Source organism: Vanacampus margaritifer, chromosome 7, assembly GCF_051991255.1.
Source record: "Vanacampus margaritifer isolate UIUO_Vmar chromosome 7, RoL_Vmar_1.0, whole genome shotgun sequence".
Lineage (NCBI taxonomy): Eukaryota > Metazoa > Chordata > Actinopteri > Syngnathiformes > Syngnathidae > Vanacampus > Vanacampus margaritifer.
Genome location: NC_135438.1, coordinates 13,876,185 through 13,896,793, shown reverse-complemented (window position 1 = coordinate 13,896,793; position 20,609 = coordinate 13,876,185). Strand labels below are relative to the sequence as shown.

The 20,609-nt window shown below is 37.8% G+C and overlaps 1 protein-coding gene across 1 annotated transcript; it reads left to right on the top strand.

The window, feature by feature from the left end:
* The first annotated feature begins 1,149 nt into the window (after positions 1-1,149).
* On the top strand, positions 1,150-18,784 carry suclg1 (succinate-CoA ligase GDP/ADP-forming subunit alph). Its single transcript, XM_077571676.1, has 9 exons — positions 1,150-1,257; positions 2,637-2,737; positions 6,181-6,297; positions 6,471-6,683; positions 6,987-7,044; positions 7,624-7,707; positions 9,423-9,574; positions 15,708-15,896; positions 18,411-18,784. Exons 1-9 carry the CDS (start codon positions 1,224-1,226, stop codon positions 18,435-18,437), a joined length of 975 nt encoding a protein of 324 aa, XP_077427802.1. The 5' UTR covers positions 1,150-1,223; the 3' UTR covers positions 18,438-18,784.
* Positions 18,785-20,609: the final 1,825 nt, after the last annotated feature.

Below are 20,609 nucleotides of genomic sequence, written 5' to 3'. Positions count from 1 at the left end.
AAATGGACAAAAAATGGACAAAAAGAAACCAATAAGCAAATGTACATTAAATGGGATTACCTACGTTTTACACTTCACAAGACGCACTTACCAAATGAAGTTAAACCAGCAAGATTAAGGTAGCTAACACTGTATTTCCTGTTAGTACTCTTAGTTTTGAAATGTGTTCTCACCACTTCTGGTGCACTACTGAGCTGACTGACGCTAACTTGGAGAGCAACGGTAGTCATAGGAAGCTTTTCCATCATGCTTTGTTGCTGCTACTAGTAACACTTGTGATTGTGGTTTGCCTCTTTTATGTGTTATTTTTGTACAGACAAGGTTTAATATAGTTATATTGTTTTTATTTGTGGATTAAAGTTGCATGCATCAATTTCCATTAAAACTTCATATTATGCAAGTCCAGTTTTTTGCTTCACTTTGTTGTCATCCTTCACTCTCTCCATCCAAACTAATTATCCTGAGGTCAAGCTCACACATCGCCTTGGTTCTCTTGATCGCTTACAATGAAGTCGCATATGCCATTGATCAGAACTCAGCACGCTCTCAAAATGCGCTCTCTTCCTCATCATATTCTTGTTAGTGCGAGTGCAACAAATGCACAAAAAAGTTTCTGTTGCTTCTGTCGTGTTGTCATCTGTCCTTTTCTCTTCTATCTCATTCTGCCCTTTTCTGTCTTCCTGTCTGGGGTAACATGCAGGTTTGTCTCACTGTGGACCAAGAATTAGAGATAATATATAGTGAATAAATACATTAAAATGATTATTCAAATTCAATTTGTTATTTAGTTATACATCCATCCATGTGCTAATTTTATCCACCTCGACATGATTTGACCAAACACTGGTGTCTATGTTGGCGTGACAAGATGCCAAGCCCTATTTGCTTGCTGTTTGCGCCATCCAGTGTTTGATTTTGATAATTGTCGCTTTTCTCATAACACTACAACACCCATATTGCACCAGCTATATGAAGCCGCTTCTATGCCTGAAAATATTACTCCTTATATGTGATGTCGTCTTAGTTTATGACGAGTACCAGAAAAAAATGCCATAAAGCCTAAATAAATATATATATATGCCTTTACAATATTTATGTACAAACAATAATAAAAGTATTTGTTTACGTCAATCGAATTGTTATACTTTGAAACAGGGATGTTTATGGGCAGCTAATATTCGTGTTTAAGGTCCCGAGCCTGTGTCATTGGTGAATGACCGAATATGTCACACTGCAGGTTATTTGCCAGGCTGCTTTGTAAGTATTAATCTTAATACATTCATCAAATTACTGTTTCATTATTGCACAACTCTTTTTTGAGTGTTGCGCATAAGCTCTTTTAGCTTGCTCATTTATTTTGCTATTGCTATAAGTGGCACATAGAGTTGTTTGACAGTTAGCATGCTAGCAGACAAGTTAGCAACCTTAGCGTCTTGAATTGAGTGTAAAGGTACTCTATGCTAACTAGCTTGTTTATGCTAACGCCCTACCAGAACTTTAACCTCTTGACAGCAGCTATGAAGTATAAGGCCAGGGCGATTTTTCAACAATGACCTAGCATTGCTCTTCATGCACGCAACATACATTGAACTACTTTTATTTTATATATTTATGTAGCACATTTGAGCTTGTAACGAATGCAATTGTTTGTTTATTCAGTCAGTATTGGCAGCCTGCTTTCAGAATTCATGACAAGCTACAGTCGCCTTCTCGTCACCTTTTCGAGTTTGCAACTGAACTTTGCACAGTCACTGACGAGTTGTGTATCTGAGATGCAATAGACCAAAGTTCAGTCTTGAGTGTGATTACAATCCTGACTGCTTGATTACAATCCTGACTGCTTCATATGTCACCTAAGATTGGACTATTTTCATTATTGAGTAAAACAAACAAAAAAACAACAACAACAACAACATATAAAGCTCTAATGTTTACAGTTTCACACGTTTCAACATAAGGATGCCTTCCTTAACTTGCATCTCCCCTATATCCACGTACATGCACACACATCATTCTTGTCACACTATGCAGACATTGGTTTACTAAACCAGCTAATCCAATCCAGTCCAGTCAATTGTATTGTATGCTATTCCTAATTAACTTGAATGGGTACGGCTTCTTAATACAGTGTGCTTTGTTTGCCGATATAATAATAATAATAATGTGTGTAGTAGGGGTGCACCGATCACAATTTTCTGTCTGGTTACCGATCTTTTAAAAAGTCTGACCTGCCGATCCCGATTTTTGCCGATACCGATTTTTTTTCTCTCCCCATTACAAGCAACATATACCTTCAGTTTTCCAATCTCGTTATTGAAAAACATTGAACAATATTGGTGAAATAATACAAATGGGTTGTTTTAACTGCACATGAAGTAGTTCTCTCAAATAAAAATATTAGTCATCTCAGCAGAACAGGACAGTGGCTGACTTTTTCAGACCTCTGAGGAGGGAGATTAGATTGGTGGAAAAGATCAGTTTATTTTTAAGGGATCGGCCGACTACAAATGTTCCAAAATTAAGGAAATCGGGACCGATAAATCATCAGGCCAATCGATCGGTGCACCCCTAGTGTGAAGTTGTTGCAAATTGCAAACGATGTGTTGCAATGTGGGTTTTCTTTTGTCTTGGTTCAGTGCAGCAAAGTGGCGTCAGGCACTGTTACACAGGATCAAGACAGAACCTCTACATCACCAAGAACACTAAGGTCATCTGTCAAGGTTTCACAGGAAAGCAGGTTTGTTCCTAAACTTTACCATCCAAACAGTTTGTACCACTCATCATCCACAAACAAGAGATTTTAAAAATGTACAGTTAGATGTAAGCCCCGAGTTTATTGCATTTTCTTTCTGTTTGAGTTTGATTTATTTTCATCACAATAAGATACCAGTGATGGCAAAGAGCAAAAGTTTATTGATAACCATAGAAGTAGAAATGGAACTTACTGTGACTGTGGAATGCAGGTCCAAAAAGAACAAACCCTGTAACAGTTTGACTTTAGCCACACATGTCAACAGGTGGAGATGAGCTTGTTTACCTGCCAGTTAAGTAGAAGCATCTGTAATAGGCTTTTTTACTTTTTGACCCTGGATTCCCCAAACCTGTGTGTGTAATACAAACTGCTCAGTAAAAAAAAAAAAGAAATGAAATGCAGAATAATGCAAATGTTCAAAATTGGAAAATAAGACCCATATTTCAGCTATGCGGGAGATGATGTACAAAGAGCCCATTGCTTACCTCCTACTACCTGCTCATATATACACACTTCCAGAAATACATACGAAATTCATTTCCCTCTCAAATTACATGTCAGTATAATTCCCTGTGTGTGCCCTGTGATTGGCTGGCAGCCAGTTCAAAGTGTACCCTGCCCATTGCCCGAAGATAGCTGGGATAGGCTCCAGCACACACGCGACCCTCATCAGGATAAGTGGTTCAGATGATGGATGGATGGGAATTAAAACAGTTTCACGCCAACTAGCATTCAACCAGTTACACTTTTTTGCTTGACTCATTGAGCCATTTTCAACAGTAAGAAGATATTTTGTTTATGATTAATGTGATAACTTCATTATTTCATTTTATTATTTGTTATTTTCCACCCACCAACACGCGTTAACTAGAAAGCTGAAGGCCGCATTTGAGTGCAAGTCCTTGTTTCAATCAGTAAGAAGCACTTGGACAAAACACAGTTGATACAATCTGAACACGTGTGCTCAAGGAGAATAACAAAACTTGACAAATGTGTTTGACAGTCCACAAACATGAATCTTTGCTGATTTATATCCCCCTTTGTGCTTGGCCACATGCCATTTTTCATCCACCATTTTGCCCTCAACATAATAAAATGGTTCCAGTGAACACTTCAGGTAATTAGAAAACGATGAGAAATGAAGCTAGGGGTATTGAGAATACATTTTGTGTTCTAGCTTGATAAGCAAGCCATTCTTCAAATTTATAGTCCCATTTGCAATAATAATGGTGATAGTGGTGGGGGAAGGGGGGCAGCATAGCTAACAGAGAGGAGGGATATATTACATTTGAATGGTAGTGCTGATTCATAGTTTGTAATTCCTCTTCATTAATTGATCCTTTTCTGCAGTATGACCCTTTGCCACATTACATTGTCTCAGCATCCTCAGTGATAATTAACAGACGAATAACTGATGGGATTTGTTGAGCTGAAAATGACTTTCCACAATAAAAGCCGCTGGGTAACATTTATACCAAATATTCAGATTAGCAAGATTAGACATGCTATCACAATTCACCAAGAAAAAAAGAGTGCTCCTCATATAGTTATTAGTCTATAGTTTGTGTTCAAATAAACAGTCGTAAACGTATGTTCGCTAATTAACGGCATCTAAGTAACAATGTTAATACCATGCTTGACTTTTTGCATTAACACCTAATTTTAAGTACTTTTCAATCAAGATAACGGCCTTATCACTAAGCCAAATTGGCAAAATTATGCAGCTTTCCTATATCATGTAATTTCTTTAATTATAGGATTATTAAAGCTGTTTACATCAGACCATAGAGATGGTCTGCAACAGCGATGGCCATCTTAAATTATGGAGGGGGGCACATAAAAAAATAAAATAAAAAAATCAGCATTACTCAGACCTATAGACTCCCCTTAAATGTTGCATTTTGCCCCTAAAAATATGAGACAGTTCGAACACTAGCAGAAAGAGAAGAAACAGACAACATGAGCGTAATCATGTTCAAAATATTTTCCGTTGCCAAAGACATGATGCCAATTATTTAATATTTAATGTTATCAACATGTTGAAAAAGGTAAAAGAAAAAAAAAAAATCCAATAGGAGAAAAAAAAAGGTTATGTTATTTTTGTGGAAGTTAATGCAAGTTACTAAAACAAAACAAACAAATCTGGCTTTAGAGGAAAAAAAATCAATACTTGTTTATCAGTTTCAATACTTGAGTATCAAGAGAAATAAAGTAAATACCCCCAAAAATTCAATACTAACTCATTCACTGCCATTGACAGCTATAGACATCATAAATTATTTGAACTATTTGTATTAGTTAAACATTTTTTCCACTTTTGTTAACAAGAGTATGAAAACCTAGAATTTGTTTTGGTACATTTAGAACAGATATAAAATTTGTGATTAATCGTGAGTTAACTTGTGAAGTCATGCGATTAATTATGATTACAATTTTTAATCACCTGACACCCCTAATTTTTAGTCATCTTTTATTTTTTTTAAATAAATAAATGAAATAACTGTAATTATTTATTTTCCAATTTTTAATTATCTTTTTTTCATTTATTTTTTAAAGAAAATATTATTACAAATTAGGGGAGTCAGGCGATTACCATTTTTAATCGTAATTAATCGCATGACTTAACTAGTTAACTTACGATTAATCACACATTTTATATCTGTTCTAATACAATAAAATACTCTTGTTAACAAAGGTGGGAAAAATTTTGAACTAATAGAAATAGTTCAAATAAATTTTTGACGTCTCTAGCCGTCAATGACAGTGAATGAGTTCAGTATCAGGAGAAATAAACCTAATACCAGTCAAGTTTATTTGTATAACCCTTAATCACAAGAGTCTCAAAGGGCTTCTTCACAAGCCCACAAAGATTAGTGACATCCCTGATCTAAACGGCCTTGCCGGGCAAGGAAAAAACTCAAAACCCGGGGTTCGACGGAAAGTCAAACCTTGAAAAGAGAACAAATATGGAGGGATACCCCTTCCAGGATGAAGCATAAAGCAAAACTTGTTTTGAATGTCAATGTTGTTGTTGTGTTTGAATTGTCAATTGTTTGTTCTAAAATCAAAGGGGAAAATGGATTTAAATAGGAATATTTGATTTTGTTGGCTGGGGAATCAGGTTTATTTTTAAGGCTATAAAGCCCAGCGTTAATGTACAGTAGCAATGACTAAACCGCACCCATGTCATTATTTTTCTGCTGAGACCATTTCATTTCCTTCTAATTGAGAATTTGTACCAGCATATTCATCCACAGAAGCACATTGATTCTCTTTTGTATCCTTTAACGTCGCCGTGGTGAAAGATGCGAGATGACGCTGGATGACGCATTTAGTCTCTTGTGAATGATTCCTCTGAGTGAAACACTGCAGCAGTGAGCTATCCTCATCTCACACTCATTCGCACACTGACTTCTCTTTCCACCTAGGGGACATTTCACAGTCAACAGTCTCTCGACTATGGATCGCAGTTAGTCGGAGGTGTGTCTCCTGGCAAGGGGGGCAAAACTCATCTTGATTTGCCTGTTTTCAACTCCGTCAAGGAGGTCAGTGTGAATTTGTCCAGCACTAATCACAACTTTCAAAAGTAAAACATGAATTTTGAAAATGAACGCGTGTTTGGAGTCATTCTTCTAAATAGACATTAGATGGCAGTGTTTAACAACTTCACGGTTGCCATTTTGAATCCACCTCCAACGCCTTTATTTCTTAACCTCAGGCGAAGGAAGGCACAGGAGCTGATGCCACCGTGATATACGTGCCCCCTCCATTTGCTGCAGCTGCCATCATTGAGGCCATTGATGCCGAGATTCCCCTGGTGGTGTGCATCACTGAGGGCATCCCCCAGCAGGACATGGTGAAAGTGAAACACAGACTCCTGCGCCAGAGTGCCACTCGTCTCATTGGCCCTAACTGCCCAGGAGTCATTAATGTAAGCATGTGAACATATATGAATATGATATGTTTACTGTTCAGTTCCTGAATGCACACATGCTCAAGATCTTCAAATTAAATACATTGCATTCCTTTTTTACCATACAAAGGATTGTAAGTAATAGTTTGGAGATTATTTATATGGATTTATGCAGTGCAAACTCAACAGAGACTAGCTAATTGGATGTTTTGCCAAATGTTTCATGAATTAAGCTGCATCAGGGAGACGCTTTGACGCTACAAAAGGTTGAACTTGAACTGTTTGTTGTCTTTTGTTCTGATTTGAACTGTTCATTTTTAGCCTGGGGAGTGCAAGATTGGGATCATGCCTGGCCACATTCACAAAAAAGGAAGGATTGGTAAGTTTTTCACAATAGTATTTATTTATAATTGTTTTCACACACTAATTAAATGAAATGTTATTTAACCGTTTTTTAATACATTCACTACCATTGACTGCTATAGACGTCAACAATTCATTTGATATATTTCTATTTATCATTTTTCCCCACTTTTGTTAAAAAAGTATGAAAAACCTAAAATGTTGTTATTGTACATTTAGAACAGATATAAAATTTGCAATTAATCGTGACTTAACTATTGAAGCCATGCGATTAATTACACTTAAAAACATTGAATTGCCTGACACGATTAAATCTTTTTTTTTATAAAAATTTAGGGGCGTCAGGCGATTACATTTTCTTATCGTAATTAATTGCATGACTTCACTAGTTAACTTGCGATTAATCAAAAATTTTATGTTTGTTCTAAATGTACCATAAAACAATTTCTAGGTTTTCATACTCTTAACAAAAAAGGGGAACATTTTTAAACTAATAGAAATGGTGAATGTGAATGAATCTGAAAAGTGCTATCTATGTTTGATATATTTTCCAAAAACAACATAATAACTATAAACATTCCTCTTTTATTATTAGGTATTGTGTCTAGATCAGGAACTCTGACATATGAGGCTGTGCACCAAACTACACAAGTTGGCCTTGGCCAGTCCCTCTGCATTGGTAAGATCACAGTGATGTTATCCATGCTGCATTAACATTAAACACATATTCACAGTGCCATCATTTGTACAACAAAATACTTTTTGGGTGCTCCACTGTTCACACTCGAATGTGTATTGCCAAATCACCCCACAGAAATTAACTATGAAGTCGATCATGAACCATTCCATATTGTCACTTTTTTGACATAGTTCATACTGTTTGTGCTCTCTGAATATTATCTTGATCGATTGAGTGTGTCAGTATCAATTGCCCGTGACGGCAAGCGCAGACAGTTATTTACTATCACCAAAATTTGTTATTTTATGCAAACAAAACCTTATGGCCAATTTATCTTCCAACCAGTAACGGAGGTCAAGTCTGACACCCAAAAGAACACAAAAACAACTTGGGTTCATTATGATTTTGACATTTTAATTATAGCGTGTCCTCCAGTCTGACTTCATAAAGGCCGCTGCTGCAATGGAGTTTCGTTTCGTTCCAGTTTATTAAAGTGGTTTATTGGTGGTACTGCGACAGAGTCTTTAAAGTCTGACTGACCTGCGGGGCTGCAGCAAAATTACCGTTGGTACAATATTTAATATCACTGTCATCTGTTTTGCTGTTAATGTGCTTCTCTTTGATTATTATTCATAACTTTTTCGTCTTCTTAAAATTGGTGGGTATTTTTTTTTTTTTTATGATACACATAACTTTGTTGATGTTTGCCTGTGAAGATTGGGCTTCTGGAGGTGTAATCTTCCAGTGGAAATACTTTTACAAAGCGCCTAGTGGCTCTTAATGTGCGTGGCAATCTTTTTGGATGTGATAGGAAACATTGCAGATAAAATGTAGTGGAACAAATATTCTGTACCACTAAAGAAAAGCAACATAAATAGACTTGTAAATCTGAGCTACTGAAATCCTACAGTTGAATGCCTTTTTTTGCAACCATTGAACTTGTCCCCTGCTGGCTGCTGTGAGGAATACAGGTCCCATAGCTTTAGAATTTCTCTTTTCTGATCCTTTTGTAGATCATAGTTCAACTTTTCTTTTTTACCCCCAATTTCAGATCAATGCTGTATTGCTAAAGCTAATTTAATAAGCACCCAGTCCAAGCCTTTAACTTTTAGCATTTTGCTCTGAAAGGGGCAGATAATGCCCTCGGCGTCATTTTAAAGGACCCGTAAAATGGTAATTGTTAAAATAAACATCTTATAGATAGAAACCAGACTCTAAAGTCGTTAAATCGCGCAATACACTAATGATAGTGAATCCGAAATATATTGAGAACCTTTGATAGTTAGTCATCTTCTGTCCAAATTGAATGTGAATGGAAAGTACTGTAGTGTGCAAAAGGTACGGAGGTCTCAATACTTTGGGAAGTCGTTGAACGTAGGAGTCAGCACACTGCCTGATGAGGCAGAATAACGAAATACACTTGAGATGTAGAATACACAAAAATCATGCTCAAAGTAAATCCATCTATTAATATTTCGTTTGCTCACCAGAAGCAATTCCGACTGTGCTGAATTGTTTTCACAAATCCCCAATGAGGAGCCATAAAAGAGCCCGCTGCTGCTGTGATGATCAGACCGTATCAGGCTTAAAGTTCGTTTCGCCTGCTTTGCATTCCGTTCTAAGGCTGTGCTGCCCTGTGGTCCTCAAATATTCACACCGATGATCCTGAGAGATCCATGGGTACACAACACACATTTGCCTTGTCTCCTCCAAAGGTATTGGCGGGGATCCGTTCAATGGTACGAACTTCATAGATTGCCTGGAGGTGTTCCTGCAGGATCCCAAGACGGAGGGCATAATCCTGATTGGGGAGATTGGAGGCAATGCAGAGGAGAATGCAGCAGACTATCTTAAACAACACAACACCGTAAGGGACACCAACCTATTTACTTACTCTTTTTCCTACCCTTCTGTGACAGTACTTCTAGTGTCTTGATATAAGGTATCCTCTTCAAACATAACACAGTAAAGTCAAGAACACAATGTAATCTCTGTTAGCGTTTCTCCTTGATCACAGCTAAATAGTGCTGAATAGACTTTTTTTCCCCCATTGATTAATCGATTTATCGCCCCCCCCCCAAAAAAAAATATTTAAATTATTTTTTTTTTTAAACACTTAACAATTATTATTATTTTTTTGAAATTTAAGTTTAATTTCAAATGCACATAATACACAAACACCAACAAAATTAGCCTGTGCTAAACGATTAACAATCGCGATTAGCATTATCTCTGAATAAACTCAAATCACATAGTTATTGTACTTTTCCTGAAAATCACTTCACAGTCCAGCATATGAAAAATCTAATTTGATCAAAATATTAAACGTTAAATGGAGTGCACATAGCGCTTTATCTTCATCATATGTTTACTTAGCCTGACGTATTTGCTTGTCTCGTTCAAACATTGAGTTGTTGAACCTACAATGGCCATTGAAGCAGCATACTAACAGCACAGAAAGGTTTTTCAAATAACTTACTTTATGCTCCAGGATCCCGCGCCATCACCTTGGTGTTCTTCTTTGGTTACAAGTCATTTTAAATCCATAAACGTCATGAGTACATGATAATGCTACTAGAGAATGCTAACCTAGCCAGTGGTATTGCGAAGTGAGTTTGTTCGTTTGCAAACTCCCTTGCGTCTGTTGTTCAGTGCATTCTGGCCAACTGGGTCAATTTGGCTCAGTTTTTGCACATTTGGTGGCATAAAACCGTAGTATTAGTCTTTATGGTAAATGCTGGATAGCCTGCACGCTACTTAGAGGAGTGAAAGGAAAAAAACTTGGAGTCGTCGTCATGTCGGGAGGAGTGACTCTTGCTCTATGCTATAGTACAGGGTTCACAAATTTCAGTCCTTGAGGTCTGGAGTCCTGCAGGTTTTAGATGCTTCCGCCTACCAACACACCTGATACAGGGATGTGATTTTTCCGCTAATTCGCGGAATTCCGCTTTTTTTTATCTCCCCCCCCAAAAAAAAAAATCTGATTTTTTTTTTCCTTTTTTTTTTTTTTTAGTAGTTCATTGTGTATGCACATGACTCCGACAGATAACATCTTCTGCTATAACAAAGACATTTGTGGTATGCTCTAATATGAGTTACTTTTCATTTGGTCATGATACAATTATTTGTTCATGAAATTTGAACTCTTCAACATTATTTATGTGTTAACTTAGTAATCACATTAGTTAGATATGATGATATTCTCAGTGATAGTTTTTAAAAGCAAAGGCAGTCCAATGTTTTTGAATGTGACTGATTTTGAGTTGACTAAAACTGCCATTTTATATGGGATAGTTCAATATACATTGAAAATTTATGCTGTTGTTTTGTCTATTTCTTTGTCATGTGAGTGAATTGAAAGTACTTAAAAACACGGAAAACCCATGAGCTCCGGGGGGCTTCGCCCCCCTTGTCCCCCCTCCAGGGCGCTGCCCTGGACCTAGCTGGGTGCCAGCGGCCCCCAGACCCCTGGCTAAATTTTCAGATAATTTCACTTTGGTCAAATCACATCCCTGCTGATAGTAAAGATACTAAAGCTGATCATATGAATCAGGCGTGCTAGCGGCTTGCGGGTGGAAACATCTACAACATGCAGGGCTCCGGATCTCGAGGACCGGAAATGGCGAACCCTGCTAACAGTAGATACCGCCTTCCTATTGCTGACGCACGTAGGGCCGCCATTTTATGTGTGTTGGCTCCAATAAATTCATTAGAACTCTTTTATTTATTTAGCGATTTTGATAAAGAATGTTTTGTTACAAACATAAGACATGTAGCGATGATATTTTTCTCCCTATACAGTCTGAGACCACAAACAAACCCTAAAAAGCATCTTAGTTAGTAGTAGTGAATGCCGGTCGGAGTACATCACCAATAAGAGTATGTGCGGAAACACAAAATATTGGTTCCGACAACTTCCAGGTGCCGCAAACAAATAGCTTTGATGAGTCGACTAATTCCCAGCCTACAGCTAAAGTCCTGCCCCGTTTTGTGTGCAAAGTCCGTGTGATTAACATGGTCAAGATGAAGACGAAAGGCAGATGGGTGTTTGAGTGTTCTACTCATGAGGCATGTTTTTCAAATGTACCGTGTTGGTGAGCAACACGTCTTTTGTGACGATATAGAGCAGCGAGACAATACGCTTGTGCAGCAAGAAAATGCAATTGACATTTTTAAATCCAGGCAAGACCCGCACTTTTGCTACTTATTGTATGCGGGATGTGTGTGTTTTGTTTCTGTATTTCTTTGTGTGTTTATGGTGCACTGAAGCTGAGAAATTGATTTGATTTACCCTCAGTAACTCTAATGCATGCAAATCTCCTGCGAGCGTCTCAGGAGAATAACCTCTCTCTGTCTTTCTCTTTCTCGCTCCCTCACTCTCTTTCCACAAATAAGTACAAACTGCAAGCAACACAACCCGTCACCCAAAGTGTTGACAGTGAGGCACAGTTCAAATAAAGCAAGCAAGAGTAGGAAACACTGAAATCAGAATGTGTTGAAAACATCACACAAAAAGTGTTGTACTTAACAATTAGGAACAGCACAAAGCTCCAATTTAAAACTTTGATGTTTGGTATTTTGCAACAGGATTTTAGTAGCAAATGGAAATTACTCAAGGGAATATAATAAAAAGTGCAAACACCAGTCAGTAATTTTACTGAAAATGAGTAATTAATAACATGGATTAATTCCAGCATTTTAGTTTTTCAGTTTTCAACATTCACCATTAAACGCTTTCATTTATTTAGAGGTTATATCATGCCCACTAAGCTTAATGTAATGAGAGGCCTGTGTCTTTTCAAATATATGGCCATATATTGATCAGTTACTAGTTGCAGATTTTTAGTTGTATTTTCAAATGTAAATTTTAATCAAGGTTCACTTTCACAGTTCAAGTAGGTTTAACTTCATGATATTTGCACATTTTAACATTTAAAATGGCACACCACCAAACAACTGTCACAAAAAGTATTTATAATGATGGTCATGTCGCAGTTTACTCACACGTTTACGTTGCATGTGTGAAATTTAGTTAAACATAAAGCTATTACGCTGATTGTATGATTGCACGTCTGACATCAAGGGGTAGAGCATTTAATTGTTGTTTAACTGTTGACCCAGATAGAGGAATATTATTTGTAATACTGTAAATAAATTATGCAATGTTGTATGACCAATTAAGAGGCTAAAACTCTTTAAAAACAATGCCTTAATTAGAACTTGTTACAACTCATTTTTTAACAAGACCACATTTTTCATGTTCTGAGGATGAATTAAAAATGCACTGTATTTTAGAGCATTTATATTTCTGCATTCTACACTGGGCGCCACAGAATGCAGATTACATTACCTGGCAAATTATCAGTTTTAATGGCTTATAGTTTTGTGTCACGTTGGGCGGAACAAAGCTTCATTATTCATTGATTTTAATGCCTGGAGACAGAGTTAGTTTGTCAATACCCATAATTGTGTAAAATCCAAGAAAACAACCTTGCACCTCCTTCTTGGTTCTGTTGTCAAATTTTATAATGCAGGGCACATTTGAAGATTCACTGAGTATCAATTTCTGCCGTGCTTGCCAACATAATATGGTATTAAAAGTCACTTGTATCAAAGGTCTGCCAAGCCTTACTGGGGTTTTGCTGGATTCCTGAATTCAGAAATAAGGTCTTACACAGGATAAGCGTATGATAATTTGCTTGAGTATCTTTCGTCCAAGCTTCCATGAAGGTTTAGTGATATTTCTTTCATCCCATTTCAGCCTCATGACTTTTAGCCCAGCTTGTCTCCCGCAAGCTTACATAAACCCTTTTGTAATTTTGGGGAAACAACACTGCATAGTAATGTGAGCTGCGCGGGGACTGAACTAGATAAATGCCAGGCTTCCCATGTGGATGCATCCATCTCAGTATTTCATCAGGGCATATTTGTGGTATAAGCTTAACTTTTTAAAAACTTGTTTATTGAATAAAGCAGCACTCCCACTGAATCACCCTGTTAAACGGAGCTGCTTACTTCAGTAGAAATGTCCGAAAAGTAAATGTAATGTAATGTTTAGGGATGTTTGATACCACTTTTTTTTTTAGACCGATATTCAAATCTTCAGTACTCATCGATACCAAATGTCGATACCATTAGTATAGTAATTTCTGGACTATAAGCCGCTATTTTTTTCACTTGCATTCAACCCTGCGGCTAATACAAAGGTGCGGCTATCCATTAGATCACAAGGGGGCGCACTATAAGGGAAGCACAAGAGCGTCAGGCAAAGCAAAACAAACCAAGTGAACCCAAATACAGTAGGAGAGACAGAACGACAGCGAGACAATTTGCGCCCTCATTATGGAAAGGAAAATAGCGGGAACCCGGCGTGGTAACATTAAAACAGTCGGGCGACGCTTATATGTGTAACAAACTCAAGTATTCCCCAAATGTAGCTAGCGTGGCTTATAGTCAGGTGCGCCTTATAGTCCAGAAATTACTGTATTTATGATGCATCAAATTTTCAAAAAAAGAATGACATATATTTTTTTAAATCACATATATATCCCAACTATAGCAAATTTCCCTAAAATTGCATCAAATTAATGGCAATTATATATTTTTCAATTTGCTCATAAAATTCATTTTGCATAAAGCACACAATAAAATGAATTTCAAAAAAATTTAACAAATAATCCAGTGGCCAGAAAAAAAAAAGTCCCAATCAAAATATGTGGTTGTAGGAATATAGTGAAGTGCAAAGAATTCAATTCAATACAAGTAATCAAGTAATTTAGTAATATCTACCATGTCAAGAATTCCTCAAGCTGGTTAGTGTGTGAAGTTTGATTATATCTTATTTTGAAATCCATGCTTTTAATACGAAAGGGTGCTCTGTATTTACGCTTCCTGTTTCACAGTCTCCGCTTGTCATTCATCTCATAGTCAATGACGATATACTATATAATATACAAAGATCTCTCTGCACTTCAGAGCTAATTAAATTGTTACAACTAAAGACTTATGTGCTCTCTTACCGGAGCCACTTGTGGCGGTCAATAAATGCAAAAACATAACCGTTTCAGACTTAAGTTCCTTACCGAAAAATGGCCACAAGAGCGGCGGCCAATACCAGTATCGATATTCGTTGCGAGTACCGATACCGGGAAATGTGTCCTGGTATCGGCCTGATACCGATACCTGGTATCGGTACTCGCCCATCCCTAGTAAAGTTGGTACTCTAGGACCAAAGGTATTGTTGTCTGGGGTGGCACATTTAATGAAATCACGTCAGAACAATTGCATTGCATTGTGTCTTTTTAAGAAGCACGACCCTCCCAATATGAACCAAATGTACAATTTGACATTGATGGCGTTCAATTTGAGAAATTACACTGTATCTTTGTATTTGTATGCTGTGCATGTGTTTGAAGTACGATTTGAACCGCTATATTAGTACTCTCACACAGTCCCTCTTTCCAGTTCTGATGTTATTGCGACAAATGAAATACCAGCGCTCCTCACCTTGGAAATGATCTAAACTGTTGAGCGCAACATCCATCAAGGAGCAAGCAATATAGACAGACAGGCGCTGAGCTAATCAGTGGCGGCATGACTAACTACCATCTCAGAAATGAGATGATTTGAGATGGCAGGCGCCTTGGCCCCTATCTGGTCATCTAGCAACCCATGCAATTAAACTGCTTGATTGACCCTTTGTTTTAATAATGCGGGCTGAGACAGAGACGGCTGCTTAGATAAGACTCTTATCAGAAAGTCTCCGTAATGGGAGGACATGGGTTGTTTAATTTGTAATGAATGAATAAAATGCAGGTGCAGAAAACAAATTGCCCTGATTTATGCACACCTCTCCTATATTTCTTTCTGTCCTGCCTATGACTATGCCATTAGGATGCTTTGCTAAAGTCCTCACACTTGGAAATGAGATGATTATCCTTCTAGTGGGTCTTTTCACCTCCTTTTATTTCCCTTATTCCTCACTTTGCCGATGCGTCCAGGGTGCGAACGCCAAGCCTGTGGTGTCCTTCATCGCCGGGCTAACCGCTCCTCCCGGCCGAAGGATGGGTCACGCCGGCGCTATCATCGCTGGTGGAAAAGGAGGCGCCAAAGAGAAAATTGCTGCCCTGCAGTCAGCTGGAGTTGTAGTCAGCATGTCTCCTGCCCAGCTGGGTAGCACGATGTTCAAGGTGGGTCTTTTCCGAAAATTGCAAACTATCATCTACACGTACATAAGCAATTAAATCCTGTTATGTACACGCACTGATGAATCTCCAATTTTCGTCAGATAAATTGAAAAGCATTCAATTTTATTTCAACCGAGGATGTTCAGCATAATGAGATGAAAGCAAAATGATACAAAATGCTCCTTCATACATTTTCTTTGAACCAGGACTATATTGTGTAGTAGTAGAAAGTATGAGCGGGAAATTTTAATATACCATAAAGAAGGTTAGCGTTTAATATATGCACGTTTGACAGTGGGTGAGTTAAGGCTGCTGTGTCTTTATTTCTGCACATCTCAAGAGAAGCGTTGTTAAAAGGATGTATAAAAAGTGGGGTGCATGTATTACACTCATTTGTCATCTTCTACTTTCATTACCACTGCTGGCTCTTCCGCATGTGGATACTGATTTACAAGCACTTTTTTTTTTGTAAGTTTAATTCATAATCATTGAGTGTAATTGTGAAAAACGTGCAGTGCAGTTGCACATTTTTGCCCCCTGCCCCCCACCACCACACGCTGTGTTCATACATCTCTGTTAATCTCATCGACTGCCGTAATGAAAGTGGTTAAGAAATGCAAGGAGCCGCTATGCCTCGTGTGTGGGACCATTGCCAACCTGTTTAGGTTGTGGGGAAACCATTGTCGCACAACATCACCTGGAAGCAAGATAATATCAATGCAAATGTAGATTAAGGCAGACTTGTATTACATTAGGAGACAAAAAAAACAAAAAACGGGTGCTGTGTAATGCTCGATTGTTAGTAAAATCTAATTTGCAGGCATCCATATCCAAACGTCATCATCATATTAAACATACACAGCACTAAGTGTATATACAGTACACGCGTGGACAAAATTGTTTGTACTAGATTAAAAAAAAAAAATATATATATATATATATATTCAACTTGGGCAAGTGATCACATTCAGTCCACATTTATCTGCATTGGGAAATGTATACTATAAAGAGAGACAGACATAATTATTAATTCTTCTTACTGCACCTTTGCAATCATGAAAAGTGTTGCTTCAAGTTATGGATTCATGTAACATCATTTTATATTGTTCACACAAATATACATTACTTCAACAACTAATTAAATGATTTCATGCCTCTGATGAGATTTTAATTTGTGCATCTGTAGCAGTAATTTAGATGTTTGTCCAAAATTCACAAATTTATGCAATTCACTTTCATATTTCCCAAGCTGTTTGCGGATGACATCGTTTGAAACTAATTCAAATATGCAATATTTTCTGTGATAGCCGCTGGAATGAGAGTGCCTGTGGTGCAGGAAGGCGTTATCAGAAAAACTTGTTCATCTGACGACTTCGTTAATATGCAAGAATAATTACAACCTTCTTAACTTTTGTTTACGAAATAAACTCGTACACGCACTCTTGCGTGAGTCAATTTTGCGTCATGAAATGTATTCTGGTGCACTCTGCGTCTGCCGTCACACTTTGTGGCACAGGTGGGCCGAGCGCTTGCCGCTGCTCTCCTTTTAAATGTGTTGCACTTCTTTCCTGACATGTTTTCTTGCTCTCGCTGCTGTTTCAATAAAAGCCGTTGTCTGGCGTTACTTTTTGAGTGGCATCCTCCATTCCTTCATTTTGACTCCATGTCAGGCGTCGATCTCCTGTCAAAGCCCCCCCGCCACCCCTTTTCACAAACACTGGTTTTCTTCCTTGTACCACACCAAAGCTTCTGTGTGCAACACAACCATCTCTCCCTTTTCTCGTTTGCCTTTTTCCATGTCTTTACACTGTTATTTCTTTAACAGCTTCGTCCCAAATGACTGAGCCCCGCTGACTTCTTGTTAAAGCAGCTGTTTGCAATCAAGCACAACTCCCATGTTGACCCACCAAAATGTTTCTTAATTCATTTGCCTATTCCCAGAATAACAAGAGGCTTTAAAGGCTTTGAAGGGGGTTAAATCATTGGCCTAGTGCCTCCTCAGGGTGGCAGTATACCTTTAGATATCTCCAAGCCTCATTGGAATGGGCCACGCAGTGAGTCCTTGTGTGTTCTGCGGACCTGATAAATGGCATTGGCATTAAGTTACCGCCCCCACACCCCACGGAAGAGAAGTTTCCAAGGGAAGGACACATTTTGCCATCCTACCTTTTGTGTGACTGGTCTGAAATTGAATACTACATTTAAATAAACACCTGCTAAACATAACGCTTCTCATTTATAGTCACGCGGTCCGATTTAGTAAATAAAGCAACTGTATCAGATTATTGCCGAGCTGTCCTAATCAATCACAGAACGCGAGTAGTTTTCACAACAGCAACTTGGTCGTGAACCTGCAGGCATGCGAGGGCCACTCTAGGGAAAACTCTAAACAGGCTCTCTTCTGCTCTCGCAGCCTATTTCCTCCTCTCAAAAGAGCTGTGAGATATCAACACGAATAAATAATTCCCTTCTGTCTGTGTCATTTGATTCCCTGTTGCTTTTCTCTTTTGTCTTTAGGAGTTTGAGAAGAGGAAGATGCTGTGAGCAGACGTGCGACCTCCAAGATGAACAACCTGATTCTGGATGTGCAAATGCCCCCATTCTCCAACCCCTATCTTGGCAACCATGAGCACACATTTGGTGTTTATATTGTAATTCTGTCATGAACTTGCACATAATCAAAGAAAGAAATAGTGTCTTGCTAGTATTTTTAAGAGGCCGTACACACCATGTAACAGCTTTGCGGGTTTTATTTACCTTCCTCCACATAATGTTAAAAGCTGAGCGAAAACTGCCATTGTGACTTTTGGTTGACTGCACCTGTTGTAAGAAGTGTATCCCATTATTTGTAAATGGCTGCCCGCCTGAATAAGAAATATTTCTCATCATTATGAGCTGATTCCCTGTTTTCTGTTTTGGAGATGTCATTGCTACATTAGCTCTTGTATTGCCAATTAGTTGTTTTTTAAAGTTGGTTTCTGCCATTTGAAAGCAACATGAGAACCACATCATTTCAAATGGTGCATCTAAGTGTAAATTAGTTGGCATAATTATGACAACCTGTGCTGCTTTATGCCCCGTTCCACATTTAGTACAAGTTGCAAGGCAATGACTTAGGAGTTTTGCTTTTCTATATACAGTACATGTTAAGGCTAAATCTTAAAATAAATGTATGAAATTTCCTCATGGTAAAATTAAATTTAGAGTTCTTATCTTACATTTCACAAACTTTGACCATTCTTTGACTAATGTCAAGCAACCTACTGAAGAGGAAATCACCCAAAAAGGGTGACTGAAAAGCTTTTATTATCTGAGATGTAACTTGCTCCGGTTATATCCCGCTGACATTGTAAAAGCAGTCTCCTTTACCGAAACTCTTTGCTCTGTCATCTTGCCTGTTGTCACTAAGGATTTGCCTGCAAACATTGACCATTTTTAGTGCAAGCTTAATGGGGCGGAGCACCTAGGTCAGGTGTCTGTGCGCGTGTGCCAGTGCCACTACAACCTTCACTCATCTCATCAGGGACACCACCCTTTGAAACCAAATACAAAGAGAATAGTTTAGTAATAATTTTGTTTAACAAAGTTTACTATAGAGATAATTTACAATGGCCTCGCTTAGAATCAGTTTGGTTAACCTTAAACTAGCCACATGATAGGGGCTTCCCATTGGCAAGCTGATCAGGGGGTGTACACAAAGCACATAGCAACTGACTACATTATCACTATCATAAGGAACGTAGAACAATATAGACACATATGAGGTGCATAATAACTGACCATCATTATAAGGGCATAACTGCATAAGCATGATCCACACTGGACATAGTAACTGCATAAGCATAATATATCCATGACACAATGAGCCCCTGATCTGCACAATCATAATAACTGCATAAGCGTAATACACCAACATCAAAACACGACCCAACCTATAGAATACAATCCTAACCACTCGCTCAAGATCGGGGAAAATGTCACAATCGTATGTGATTAGGATATCATATAAATGAAAGGAAAGCACAGAGTACCTTTTACCATCAACAATTTGAAAATTGAGGGGGAAGTCAGTGTTGTCAAGTTAGAAACAAATCACCACATTGTGTGAAACTTTTAAACCAATTTCAATCCGTGACAGTCACATTTATTTTAATTAAATTTTTTTGCTGTTTTTTCATCTGTTTATTTCATTTGCAATGTTTTAAATACACATGTCATTGCGGTTCTTTTTAACATGACAAATGAGTTTCCCAGGTTGCAAGTTTAAACTCATAATACATTTTTTGAAGGAAATTTACTTGATACCGAGTAATTCACACACTGTTAATCATTTTTCATTGTTAATCCTTTCCTATCCTAATGAGAAAGAAACATGTAACTAAAATGCAAATGCAAATAGGGCGGTTTATCTTCTCATTAAGGAAAATAAAGAAATCCATACACCCAGCTTATAGGGTAAACAAATCACCATTACTATACACTGGATAAAGTTAGACAAAGTGAAGAACAAATGAAGAGGTAAGATAAGGTTACTGCTGTTTTGCTCATGCACAATCTCTTCAAATGAGCAAAAGAATGTCATGTAGCGCACAACGCCTTATATTAAACAATCTTAAGCTTATTAAGTATTTATCATCACATTCACCAGGGCAGATAAGTCTGTGTATGCAGTGCGAAACTGTTTACAATGTATTTCTTTTGCTTACTTTTTAATCT

Excerpts from the sequence above, each read along its gene's own strand:
- suclg1 (XM_077571676.1), top strand. The coding sequence starts at position 1,224 with ATGTCACACTGCAGGTTATTTGCCAGGCTGCTTT. Across the intron at positions 7,045-7,623 it reads TCACAAAAAAGGAAGGATTG|GTATTGTGTCTAGATCAGGA; the intron begins GTAAGTTTTTCA and ends TTTTATTATTAG. Across the intron at positions 7,708-9,422 it reads TGGCCAGTCCCTCTGCATTG|GTATTGGCGGGGATCCGTTC; the intron begins GTAAGATCACAG and ends TCTCCTCCAAAG.